The 13,996-nt window shown below is 44.7% G+C and overlaps 2 protein-coding genes across 2 annotated transcripts in view; one reads left to right on the top strand and one right to left on the bottom strand.

Annotated features, from left to right (window-relative positions):
* The window catches only part of pla2g10 (phospholipase A2 group X), a 34,513-nt gene extending 22,797 nt beyond the window's left edge, over positions 1–11,716 (bottom strand). The window contains exon 1 of the mRNA XM_055651149.1: positions 9,765–11,716. The gene's annotated coding sequence lies outside the window, so the exon portion shown is untranslated. The remainder of the gene's footprint in view (positions 1–9,764) is intronic.
* mrps34 (mitochondrial ribosomal protein S34) lies at positions 7,461–13,780 on the top strand. The gene is made up of 3 exons (XM_055651144.1): positions 7,461–7,832; positions 12,425–12,467; positions 13,390–13,780. The coding sequence occupies exons 1-3, from the start codon at positions 7,509–7,511 to the stop codon at positions 13,680–13,682; spliced, it is 660 nt and encodes a 219-aa protein (XP_055507119.1). The 5' UTR covers positions 7,461–7,508; the 3' UTR covers positions 13,683–13,780.
* Positions 13,781–13,996: the final 216 nt, after the last annotated feature.

A 13,996-nucleotide genomic window follows, 5' to 3' on the forward strand; every position in this document is an offset into this window, starting at 1 on the left:
AACAAAATGCTACAACCATTTACATTAACGTTGGCTATTTTTCCTTGCAGCAGTTTAATATGTGATATGTTCAGTGAGCTTTTAATGGCTCTCTTTTTTATTCTAACTGTGGACAAAGGAGGAAGAGTTATGATACAAACAGGAGGGTTCAGAGCACAGGGGTCCCAGTGGAAAATCCAATTTATCTTTTGTCTTTCTCATTGCTGGACTCATTCCACACCAACCATTCCTCCACATTCCTTACATGACAGCTACACTCCTCAAATACCTTTATTAACTGCAGTGTGGAAAATTCTTGCACATGCAAGATCTGAATATAATGCAACGCCTTGGTTTCGCTGGTCGTGCCACTGCTTCACAGCGCCAGAGATCCGGGTTCAATCCTGACCTGAATTTAGAAGGATGAGGGGATATCTCACTGAAACCTACCGACCGGTGAAAGGTCTGGATAGAGTTGATGTGGTGAGGATGTTTCCACTAGTGGGGGAGTCTAGGACCAGAGGTCACAGCCTCAGAGTTAAAGGACGTTCCTTTTGGAAGATGAGGAGGAATTTCTGTAGTCTGAAAGTGGTGAATATGTGGAATTCATTGCCACTGAAGCCTGTGGCCAAGTCAATGGATATTTTTAAAGCAGAGATAGATTCTTGATTGGTACAAGTGTCAGGGCCTATGGGGAGAAGGCAGGGGAATGGGGTTGTGAGGGAAAGATAGACCACTTTATCTTTCTAGAATGTTTGTACAGTCAAGCTCCTTTAACTCCAAGACCTCATGACAGAGCCTATTCAACAACACCCTTTGTAATTTTGTTAGTGTTCCAACTCGAATTTAGCATCTGTTGAAACTTGATTTGATAAAAAACAAAAAGTGTCCGGGGGGGGGGGGGGGGGGGGGGGGGGGGGGGGGGGTGGGAAAGAGGTATTCAGCAGTGACAGCCGCGGAAGGCAGCATCTCTCGCGGCGGAGAGGTTCGGACTGATAGCGCCTCCCCTCGCCTCATTTATAGGTGATCCCAACTCGAATATGAATAAAAAGGGGAGAAATTGGAAAGATTCAGCAGGTCAGGCATAACAATTTATAGGAAACTAGATATGTAAAAAGGGGAGAAATTAATAACAAATAAAAGCTATTCTTGCTGGTTTTGATGAAGTGGAATTGAAGGAGGTACATGAGGAATATAATCCTCCACATAGACCTGTAGAGCTTGACTCTGTCTGTGCTTTACAGAACAGTGATTTGGCTCCATTGAGTCCGAAGAAGGGTCTTGAGCCAAAACAACTTTCTCTAAACGGATGCTGCCTGACCCGCTGAGTAATGCCGGCACTTTGTGTTTAGTTTTTTAGTTTAGTTTAAAGATGCAGCGCAGAAACAGGCCCTTTGGCCCACACCGACCAACGATCCTCACATATTAATACCATCCTGCACACGATAGGGACAATTATTTTTGGTACATTTACCAAGCCAATTAACCTACAAACCTGTACGTCTTTGGAGTGTGGGAGGAAACTGAAGATCTCGAAGAAAACACACACAGGACACGGGGGGGAAGAACGTACAAACTCCGTACAGACAGCACCCATAGTCGGGATCGAACCCGGGTCTCCGGTGCTGCAAGCGCTGTAAGGCACCAACTCTACCGCTGCACCACCGTGTTTTGCTCAAGATTCCAGCATCTGCAACTTCATGCGTTTCCATTTTACCGTCTCACGGAAAAATCTGCTCAAAAGTTTGACGAATTCTCCTTTCTCCGACGGGAGTCAAGTGAGACCCGCACTCGCTGCTCCCTCTGTGTGATTCCTTCTGCTTTCCTTTTGTTTGACCGTGTTCTGAACTTACTCACGGAGCATGAAGAAGACGTTATGATCTGTCTGTCCCTACCCCATTAAAACACATCATCATTTCAAAGTCCAGGAAGTGAGCAGAAACATAGCCTTCATGAGTAGCAACTCTTTAACAAAATATTCTTACTGAGTAATTGTTCCTCAGAATCACTGAACATTGGTTGTAGAATGTCACAGATTTATAAAGCATACAATGATAGCTATTAATGGTAATAATCAAACAAAGATTTAACAGCAGCTTACAACATCCTGTGCGATCAGGCTCTGCTAAGGTTCCAAGTCGAGAATACTTGACTGGCCACAGTATCTGTGCTGATCCCTACAATTTATACACTGCTTCACCACTGGTGCATGATAATTCAATTTTTTTATTGCATGACCTAATGCATCGTTAACATTAAGATTGATTGCATTGAATTTCTTTTGCAATACTCAACTCCCAAGCTTGTTACACTCCCTAATTTTCTCAGGTAGATTGTCAACCGTTCAACGCTTGATTGACCAAAGCTCCTCCATCTGTCTGTGTTACGGCTATGACTGATGATTGTTGGAGCAATAACACTGGGGTCATTGCAGTTCCTGGTGGCAGGTGCTAACCCGGTTTAACAATGGCCTTCATTTCATCGTCAAGTGTGAAATAAGGATGCTCAATATTGTTTACAAGGAACTGGTGATCTGGCAAACTTGAGCAAATAAAAGAGTCTCTTCGACACTAGGAGAGATGCATTGACACCACGGGCCATAAGGCATTCCCCGGGGCTCATGTTGTTGACCTCCCCGTGGTGAGCCCTGTCAACTGACCTCAGTCAGGCGAACGACAACAAACAGAGACAGCAGCAGTGCCTCAGCTTTGGGCGGGCACAAACATGGATGTCGAACCGGATGGCATCACTCTGCTGCCTCAAACGCAAGAAAAAGAAGGCACTCCCCAATGTAAGGTTCATAAGTCATAGGAGTAGAATTAGGCCAATTGAGTCTACTCCGCCATTCATTCATGGCTGATCCACCAAATGTTCGGTCGTCTGCTAACTTACTAATCAACCCATCTACAATTTTCCCCCAAGTAATTTATAGGTATCACAAACACTGGAGGTCCCCAGCACTGATCGATGAGAAAAAACACAATTCAAAGATCTCCTGCGTTCTTCCGCTCCACTCACTCTTCCAGGGGAGAACTGGCTCTGAATCCAAACTACCAAGTCACCATGGATTTTAATCTGCTTGATCTGTCTTCCTTCCTTGAAAAACCTTCCCAAATGCCTCATTCAAAAGTTCGTAAGTGATAGGAGCAGAATTAGACCATTTGGCCCATCAAGTCGACACTGCCATTCAATCATGGCTGATCTATCTTTCTCTTCAACCATTTCTCCCCATAACCCCCCGACACCTGTAAGATAGCCACTGATCGAGAATCGATCTAAGGTAGACAAAAATGCTGGAGAAACTCAGCGGGTGAGGTAGCATCTATGGAGCGAAGGAAATAGGCAACGTTTCGGGTCAAAACCCTTCTTCAGAGAATCTATCTATCTCTGTCATAAAAATATCTATTGACTTGGCCTCTGCAGCCATCTGTGGCAATGAATTCCACAGACTCACCATCTTCTGACTAAATAAATTCTTCCTCATCTCCTTCCTGAAGGAACGTCCTTTGAGGCCGACAAAACAAAATCATTCTGATGAAAGAAGAGGTACAGCTGAACAAGAATAGAATGGAGGGTGAGGGAGATTTTCCGCACAAATAATCCCATAGGTTTTCACTGAACTCCCACTAAATTGCATCCAACTGAACAAGAACTTTGTGAAATGGCAAGTACTAGGAGTGTACTTTACCAGTTAAGGGCACTTTTGTGAACAATGAAGAGGACAGCCGAGAAGCTTGTTTGCCAATTGTTAACGAGGTCAAAACAATGCTGTATGTCCACCTAATACTTCATAAAAACTGCACGTTTAAAGATACCAATTGTCTCAAATGAAACACCCCTGTATAACGTTCTGCTGTGCCAATGTCAGCAAATGTTATTTTACTCATCTCTCATAAGATCTCGCAATCTGGCACTTAGCAAGGCAGCTGTGACCTCAAAGGTCAGGTCACCAGCAAACATAGAACATTACAGAATGTATAGGAAGGAACTGCAGAGGCTGGTTTAAACCGAAGATAGGCACAAAATGCTGCAGGACCTCAGCGGGACAGGCAGCATCTCTGGAGGGAAGGAATGGGTGATGTTTCGGGCAGTGAAACTTTAGACAATAGACAATAGGTGCAGGAGTAGGCCATTCAGCCCTTCGATCCAGCACCACCATTCAATGTGATCATGGCTGATCATCCACAATCAGTAGCCCGTTCCAGCCTTCTCCCCATATTCCTTGACTCCGCTATCTCTAAGAGTGTCTAGCTCTTTCTTGAAAGCATCCAGAGAACTGGCCTCCACCGCCTTCTGAGGCAGGGAATTCCACAGACTCACAACTCTCTGTGTGATTAAGTTTTTCCTCATCTCCGTTCTAAATGGCTCACCCCTTATTCTTAAACTGTCGCCCCTGGTTCTGGACGCCCCCAACATCGGGAAAAAAACATGTTTTTCTGCCTCTAGCATGTCCAAACTTTGTCAGACTGAGAGTCGGGAGAGGGAAGCTGGAGGTATGAAAAGGTGCAGAGCAAGTCAGAGCCAATGACCAACAGCGAGAGAGGGTGTTGCAGAACTCCCGTTAGTGTCACCCATTCCTTCTCTCCAGAGATGCTGCCTGTCCCACTGAGTTACTCCAGCATTTTGGGTCTATCTTTGGTATAAAACATTACTGCACAGGAACAGGCCCTTCGGCCCACAATGTCCATGCTGAATATGATGCCACCAAGTTAAATGAACCTCCGCTACCTGCTTGTGATCTACTCCCCCTCATTCTTCTAAACTCCAGCGAGTACAGGCCCAGTGACATCAAACTACTCATTCCTGGGATCATTCTTGTAAATCTCCTCTGGACCCACTCCAGAGCCAGCACATACTTCCTCAGATATGGTGCCCAGAATTGCTCAAAATAGTCCAAATGTGGCTTTATAGAGCCTCAACATTACATCCTTGCATACAAGCCCTCTCAAAATAAATGCTGGCATTGCATCAACAGTTCCTTTTTATTGCATAGTTTATTTTGTTTACTGTAGAGTTTGGTTTATGTTCTCAGTGGGAGGTGGACACTGGATCATAAGAAATATCTCGGGTACTAACATTTTTAACGTGGGGCATGAAACGTCATTTTGTTTGGACCTCAAGGGGTCCAAATGACAAATAAATTGTATCTTGTATCTCTTACCTTGTATCTTGTATGTAGGGCTATGGGGAGGAGGTGCTGAGGTGAGTGTAGATCAGCCATGATCATATTGAAGGGCAGGGCTGGCTGGGGAGAGCCAGGGGCCGATCCTGTTGCTCTCAGTTTTCTCGTGTGCTGCACCTAATTTATTTTGGCCTGATCTTAATGAGTGGTGCCATTTTCCCAAACCCACAACAGTGGTCCATGTTCTCACCTTCCACCTCATCCATCTTCACATTCAATAGATACTAATGCACTATTTCCTTTGAACACAGTGCATGATGCCACTGCAATACATTTCAATAGACTACAGACAACAGGTGCAGGAGTAGGCCATTCGGCCCTTCGAGCCAGCGCTGCCATTCACTGTGATCAATTCAATTCAATTCAACTTTAATGTCATCGCACAAATACAAGTATCAGTACAACGAAATGCAGTTTTGCGTCAGACCGTAGTAGTTGTACATAAAGAGAAAAGACAAGAAAAAAATAGAAAGAGAGAAGATACTGAATAATCAGGAAATACAGAATGATTAAACAAAGGGGGACGGAGGGACCAGAGAGTCTATCGTCGGGACTCCGAGTTCAGCAGTGTGATTGTGTTGTTATAGAAGCTTTTCCTCATCCTGCTGGTACGTGACCTGAGGCTCCTGTACCGCCTCCCTGATGGGAGGAGGGCAAACAGTCCATGGTTGGGGTGTGAGGGGTCTTTGATGACATCATGGCTGATCATCCCCAATCAGTTCCCCGTTCCTGCCTTCTCCCCATATTCCTTGACTCCGCTATCTCTAAGAGTGCCTAGCTCTTTCTTGAAAGTATCCAGAGAACCGGTCTCCACTGCCCTCTGAGGCAAAGAATTCCACACTCACCACTCTCTTTGAAAAAGGGTTTCCTCGTCTCCATTCTAAATGGCTTGCGCATTATTCTTAAACTGTAGCCCTGGTTTTGGACTCCCCCAACATCGTGAACATGTTTCCTGCCTCTAGCGTGTCCAAACCCTTTATAATCTTATATGTTTCAATAAGATATCCTCTCATCCTTCTAAATTCCAGAGTATACAAGCCCAGCCGTTCCATTCTCTTAGCATATGACAGTCCCGCCATCCTGGTAAACCTATGCCGCTCTTCCTCAATAGCAAGAATGTCCTACCTCAAATTAGGGGACCAAAACTGCACACAATACTCCAGGTGTGGTCTCACTAGGGCCCTGTACAACTGCAGAAGGACCTCTTTGCTCCTATACTCAACTCCTCTTGTTATGAAGGCCAACATGCCAATGGCTTTCTTCATTGCCTGCTGTGCCTGCAAGCTTACTTTCATTGACTGATGAACAAGGACCCCCAGATCCTGTTGCACTTCCCCTTTTCCCAACTTGACACCATTTAGATAATAATCTGCCTTCCTGTCTTTGCTACCAAAGTGGATAACCACACATTTATCCACATTAAACTTCATCTGCCATACAGCTGCCCAATCATCCAACCTGTCCAAGTCTCACACACACGTGTAGATTATTTCAGAATATGTACTCAAATTAAAAAAAAATCAGTATATAGAGTATATATACGAAATATATAAACATATACGAAACACACACACACACACATTCAATATATATACATTAACAAGTTCAGTGTTCAGTATATATATATACTTGTTAATGTATATATTGAATATATATATATATATTCAGTATATAATAAATACACATAAAAAGGTAAGTGTCTATACTATTTATATATATCTATATATATATAGATATAAATAATAGATATAAATAATATCACAGTGTATATATATATACTATATGTATACTGATTTTTTTTCTGAGTATATACCTGTATACTCTCTATATATATATATATACTCAGAAAAAAAATTCATTATACATATAGTATATATATATATATATATACACTCGGATAAAAGGTTAAGTATATATAGTATATATTCTCAATATATACATTAAAAAAGTTCAGTATACATTTTTGTGTGTATACATATACACACAAATATATACTGAACTTGTTTATATGTATATATACACGTATACACAACGGGCTTTTTCTGTTGTTTATCATATTGTTTGCATTGCACCTTCTGCTGTGCTGCTGCAAGTAACAATGTCAATGTTCGGCTCCAGGCAGATGACAATAAAACACTGTCGACTCTGCTGCTCCACCTGCACCTATTGTCCGCTGTTTGTGGCCGGGTGTGAGTCCTGCAGGGGGCGCTAGGACTGCACACACGGGAGGAGGGGAGATGGAAGCGGAACCTTTCCCCGGGATGTGGTGGAGCGGGGGACGGGTTAGGGCGAGGCGGCCGGTGGGCGGCGGCGGTGCCCCCCGCTCTAGGGTCCGGGTGCGGTTGCTATGGGGGGCAAGAAGAAGGTGCGCGCCATCGCGGCGCTGGCCCGGCGGGTGCGGGAATACTGGGCGCAGCGGGACCGGCGCCAGCGGCGGGACAGCCAGCGGCTGGAGCTCGACTACGGCACCATGAGGCGGGTGGCCAGCGGCAAGCGGCTCCCGGTCCTCGCCCACCGCGACATCCGCACCGAGAGCCGCCTCTTCCCGCTGCTCGCCCGCCTGCCGCTCTTCGGCATCGGCCGCATGGTCACCACCAAGTCGTGGCTGCTGGCGCACGGCCCGGCCTGTTACTGGCGGGTGGACAAGGTCAGGGTGGACTACACGGCCCAGGTCAGTCTACACTCACACCCCTCTACACTGCCCACACCCAGTGATAATCTAACCTAAAGCACCCACTGTTACTGGTGGCTGGACATGGTCAGGGTGGACTACACGGCCCAGGTCAGTCTACACTCACACCCCTCTACACTGCCCACACCCAGTGATAATCTAACCTAAAGCACCCACTGTTACTGGTGGCTGGACATGGTCAGGGTGGACTACACGGCCCAGGTCAGTCTACACTCACACCCCTCTACACTGCCCAAACCCAGTGATAATCTAACCTAAAGCACCCACTGCTGCTGGTGGCTGGACAAGGTCAGTCTACACTCACACCCCCCTCACCCCCCCTCGACACTCCCCTCACAAAACCCTGTGATAATCTAACACTAACCACCTGCCTTGCTACTGGCGGCTGCACAAGGTCAGCACCACTCCACCCTCTACACAGCCCTCCCTTCCCCCCCCCCCCCCCTACACTCCACTCCCCAAACCCTAACACCCCCTCACCTAACCCTAACCACACACCCTGCTGCTGGCAACTGCACAAGGTCAATGTAGACACCACATGGCCTGGGTCAGCACCACTCTGCCGTCTATACCCCCTCCCCAAACATACACACCCCTCCCCTCCATCTTCAAACCCCCCCACCCCAAAGCCTAACCCTAACAAGGTCAGGGTGGACACTACACTGCCTGGGTCAGCACCACTCTCCCCTTACACCTCCTCCCCTCTCCACCCCCTTCCTCCCCCTTTTCTTTGGTGATGAACCTTTCAAATTTGTTACCATTGTCTTAACGTCTCAACAAAACCAGCATAACATCTCTACCCCACTCCCTTTCCTGATGAACCTGCAAGTAATATTGTTGCCCCTCAAATCTACGCCTCTCATATCTAGAATACTGTCAGTTATTCTTGACAGGTTTTCCATCCACGCTACAATGCGGAAACATTTATGTCCAGGTGACTTCAGATGTCTGGATTAAATGGCACCATGCCTCCCCACCATTTCAATTGTGTTGGTCGCCCTTGTCACTCTCTTCCATTGTCCAGCGGAGTGCTCCAAACATCAGCCGTTCTCATTCTTGTCCATGCGACTGGCATCACGGAATCTTGTAAAATAGTTTCTCTCGCCAACTTAAAGGACTTGGTCACCTGTCCCCGTCATTTTGCATTGTTGTGCATTAATTTGTGATGTGATAATGATCTCCAGAAGACAGTTCACGATCTTGATGAACACGCAGAGAAGATTTGCGAGGATGTTGCCAGGACTCCAGGGCCTGAGCTATAGGGAGAGGTTGAGCAGGCGAGGACTTTATTCCTTGGAGCACAGGAGGATGAGGGGTGATCTTATAAATGTGTATAAGATCGTGAGAGCAACAGAGCACTTTTACCCAGGGTAAGAGGATCAAGAACAAGAGGACATAGGTGACGGGGGAAAGATTTAATAGAAACCTGAAGGGCAACATTTTACACAAAAGGTGGTAGGTATATGGAATGAGCTGCCAGAAGGGGCAGTTGAGTGAGGCAGGTACTATCACAACATTTAAAAATAAATTTGGACAGGGATAAGGATAGGATAGGTTTAGAGGGACTTGGGCTAAATAAGTGGGACTAGTGTAGATGTGGGCATGTTGGCCAGTGTGAGTAAGTTGGGCTGAAGGGCCTATTTCCACGCTGTATGACTAACTAGTTGATCTAGAGCTGTTTCCATTATGTTTCAATGACTTCCTAGTCTAAAAATACACTTCAATACACATTCTCAATGTGTATTCAAGTGGATCTGGCCTTGCCCTCCTCTATTCTGTAGCCATAATGCCTTCAATGGGCTGTGTCTTTCTCAACGCTGGCCTCTGCACCTTTGGCTTCGCCATTGATACTCGTGCTGCCAAACATCCAAGATTTGAGCACTCAAACTCTTCACTCACTGTAAGACTTACCTCAGCTGCTGACCAGCCCACCTGTACTATCCTCCTTGACCACAAAGCCAGTTATCTTGTTGTAAGGCACCTCGGAGCGGCTTCTTGCAGGCAACCTTACTAAATCCGCTGCACAATCAGCTGGACTTTTATCTTCTGTTAAGCCTTCCTGTTAATACCTTTCCACATGTGATTGGGTGTTTCTATTTTGGACTGTTTGCTTTCACGTTCAATTAGAGATGTCACAATCAGAGCTTGGAGCAATGTCGGTTTATTATCTTAATTGTTGAACCAATCTAATGAATGTGACAGATGATCAAATGTGTAAAATGCATATGTAAGTCAGGAAGGCTTGCCAACAGCTTGCCATTTATATATACAGATAATCTTGCACGGTCACTGCTCTGGTCTGCGACTGGCAGATTTTCTGGAGTTAAACACAAAACACTGGAGTAACTCAGCAGGTCAGGCCGAAATATCTGGAGAACTTGAATGTTTCGGGGTTGGGACCCTTCATCAAACTGGAACTCTTAGAGGATCTGCCAGACCCTCTGTTACTCTAGCAATTTGTGTCTATCTATGGTATACACCAGCATTTGCAGATCATTTTTATGAGATTTTCCTGAGTGTTAAATCATATTCCAGTATATTTCCCACCACATTTTTCATTTGCTTTTTTGAGGTGATACATGGGTTAATAATAAATCATAGAGGGAACCCAATAGTTGAGTTTCGTGTCACATGTACTGAGGTACAGTGAAAAGCTTTTGTCGCGTGCCAACCAGTCAGCGGAAAGGTTTGAAGGGAGCGTTAGGAACATCGCCTGTTGAAACAGACGTCAAACTGTCAGGTTTAATTATCCCAGAATAATTTTCTTCTAAATTTCCCATTATGTATTTGCACACCAACGTTATGAAACGAAAGCCTTGACTGTAAATTGATTATTTTACAATATTTCCAAGAATTAACATTTCGCAGTCCACTCCTATCTTGAAAGGAAGTGTACAATAACATAAAAGTTAACATCAATGGGACAGATTGCATAATTGATAATGCATTTCCCGTGCATGTTCTTTCCCATTTCCAATGACTTGTAGTTCTATTTGAAACATTATCCTGCAATGTACATTAAATATTTGTTTTGGATATCATCAACACACATTAGTTCAGTGAATAGCAATGGTAATGGAGTGTAGATTTTGCAGAGGTGATGTCCCTGAAGTGTTTTCTACACTGAAATGAATATAAAATGGTGTATGCATAAAACAAAATAATTTGTGAACATTTACTGGCAAAGTATATTGCTCACAATTTTAAATTTAAAATAAGGGGTGGCACAGTGGCGTAGCGGTAGATCTCCTGTCTTACAGGGCCAGAGACCCGGGTTCGATCCTGACTACGGGTGCTATCTGTACGGAGTTTGTACGTTCTCCCCGTGACCTGGTGGGTTTTCTCTGAGATCTTCAGTTTCCCCCCAACATTCTAAAGATGTACAGGTTTGTAGGTTAATTGGCTTGATATAAACGTAAATTGTCCCTAGTGTGTGTGGGATAGTGTTAATATGTGGGGATCGTTGGTTGATGCGGTCTCAGTAGGCTGAAGGGCCTGTTTCCACGCTACATCTCTAAATTAAACAAAAACAATTAACCTTATTCAAACAAAAATGCTGCAAGTTCTTGATCGTTCGCTCGTGTGTCAGACAATGTAGTTCTGATGTAGAATCATTGACCTAAAAGGATTCTCTCTGGTTTTCTCCCTCGCTACATACTGCCTAATTTTCCAAGTATTTCCAGCATATCTGCTTTTATTTATGAAAGGAGGCTATTAAGCATTACAACAAAAACAAAATGCCGCGGATGTATTTTGTAGGTAGGACAATATCTGTGAGAGCCGTTAAAAGTCTTGGGTCAGTAAACTTGAGTTTAGTTTCTTGTCACGGGTACCAAGGTATAGTGAAAAGCTTTTGTTATGTGCTAACCAGTCAGCGAAAAGAAAATACATGATTACAATCAAGCTATCCAAGGTGTACAGGGAATAATATGAATAACGTTTAGTGCAAAATAAAGTCCGATCAAAGATAGTCCCAGGGTCTCCAATGAGGTAGATAGTAGCTCAGGACTGGTCTCTAGTTGGTAGGTTACATCAGTTGCCTGATAACAGCTGGGAAGAAACTGCCCCTGAATCTGGAGATGTGTGTTTTCACACTTCTGATGGGAGAGGGAAGAAGAGTGATTGGAGTGAGACTCATCCCTGATTATGCTGGTGGCCTTGACAACGCAGCATGAAGTGTAGATGGAGTCAGTGGAAGGTTTCACAAGGATATCTTATAGACGTCCACATCCTTTTGTCAATAATACGGTTGGTTCTGCTAAAATACAAATTACATTTACCTGTGATTTTTTTTTGTTTACATGTAGTTTTCCATATCATGTGCATGCAACTATGTAGCATGGAGATAATACTGAAATCACTCCATAGATTATTGAATGTGAGAGGATAATTGACACCACATGCCAACATAATTCACAACAAATATTCTCCATTTCCTGTCAGATTTTATCTCCTAGTTTTTAACATTTCCTCTTTCGTCGCTTTTACTGCCACTTCCCTCAAAAGTCTAACAGTAAATAAAGCTTTAAAGCTGTTGTTGTCACTGTACTTCAATATGTTTCTCCTTGCAGGATCTGGACCATGGAAAAGCCTGGGGTGTGCTAACTTTCAAAGGTAATATCTTGATGTTCTTTAATGTACCTATTACTCTTCAACTGTGCAGACAGATAACATTCAATGTGCTGGTCCAATTGCCTTATGGGCCTGTCCCACTTGGGCGACTGCAGGAGACTATGCGGTCGCCACATGTTCGCGGGTGGTTGCCGGGTAGTCGCCTTCATGGTCATGGGGAGTTCCGGCATCCTGGGAACTAGTCGCGGCCTCATTATGGTCGCCGCAAATTTTTCAACACGTTGGAAAAATTAGCGGCGACCAGAATGAAGCCGCCATGGAGAGTAGCGAGAATTCTCGTGCCGTAGGTGGGTCGCCAGGAGGTCCTAGTGGGTTGCAAGGAGGTCGAAGGTTCTCATCGGTTGTAGCTGGTGCTGACCAGCTCATTGGGGGGAAAAAACACAAACAGTAGTTTTCAGAACCAAGGATAACCGACCGGTAATGTTAATGTTCACCGAGCTTCACAGCCGTGGATCTCTGGCATCTTAAAAGTTGTCTCCCCTCCTTCTCCCCCCCTTCTCTTACCCCCTCATTTACAGGACTTACGTGACCCTTTTTTGCCTATCCCTTATTCTCCCTGGTTCTGGGCTCCCCAACATCGGGACCATTTTTCCTGCATCTAGCCTGTCCAATCCCTTAAGAATTTTATATGTTTCTATAAGATGCCCTCTCATCCTTCTAAATTCAACGATTGAATGGCAGAGTGGTCTCAGTGGGCCGAATGGCCTAATTCTGCTCCAATGTCTGATGGTACTTGCCCAAGATCAATTTTTTTGGGTTAGAGATTATTTGTTCGATGGAAGAATACAAAGCGGCAGTGAGATGCTTGTGCTCGGTGAAGTTACAAGATTCTTTACTAAATCCACTGAGTTACTCCACCATTTTGTGTCTTTGATTGCTAAATCTTTGTTCGCTTCATTCTTAGGGAAGACGGAAGACACAGTTAGAGAAATCGATAGGGTCATGTATCACGACTGGCGCCTGGTGCCAAAACACGAGGAAGAAGATTTCATGAGTTTCACGCATGTTCCTGAAGAGCATATCCGCTATGTTCCTTATCCTCCTCTGCTCCGTGCTATGATACTGGCTGAGAGAGAGAAAATGGGGGAGCCCGCAGGAGAGGAGCCCATGATCGACCTAGAAAGAATTCGCCACTTTCCAAAGGACTACTTTAAAAACCTAGACTTGACGAAACAAGCTGAGGGGACTGCAGTGTGATAGAGGTGCATCGCACTCGCATGTTGGACAAAAAAGGTGAATCTGGTCTTCTCTTGCAGCTTCTGACACGCGAGAATTTAATAAAGATCATTTTTGTATCTAGATGTAAATCCTTGGTGGAACGCACGACAATAACGGCAGGGATGATCAGCTGGTTCACTAAGCCTGCACTCGTACACCACATGCCTCGAATATAAGAAGCAGATAGTTACTGGCAATCTCCACATCATTGTGTGGGTAAAGCAAAGAAAAGCTGACCAGTTAAGGGCAGCACGGTGGCGCCTTACAGCAAACGGTAGACTTGTTTCCTCACA

The sequence above is a fragment of the Leucoraja erinacea genome, chromosome 20, assembly GCF_028641065.1.
Source record: "Leucoraja erinacea ecotype New England chromosome 20, Leri_hhj_1, whole genome shotgun sequence".
In the NCBI taxonomy this organism is placed as follows: Eukaryota; Metazoa; Chordata; class Chondrichthyes; order Rajiformes; family Rajidae; genus Leucoraja; species Leucoraja erinaceus.

Bases quoted from the DNA above. Each gene is read 5' to 3' on its own strand.
- mrps34 (XM_055651144.1), top strand. From the start codon at position 7,509: ATGGGGGGCAAGAAGAAGGTGCGCGCCATCGCGGCGCTGGCCCGGCGG. The intron at 7,833-12,424 runs GTCAGTCTACAC...TTCTCCTTGCAG, and splicing joins GGGTGGACTACACGGCCCAG to GATCTGGACCATGGAAAAGC. The intron at 12,468-13,389 runs GTAATATCTTGA...CTTCATTCTTAG, and splicing joins GGGTGTGCTAACTTTCAAAG to GGAAGACGGAAGACACAGTT.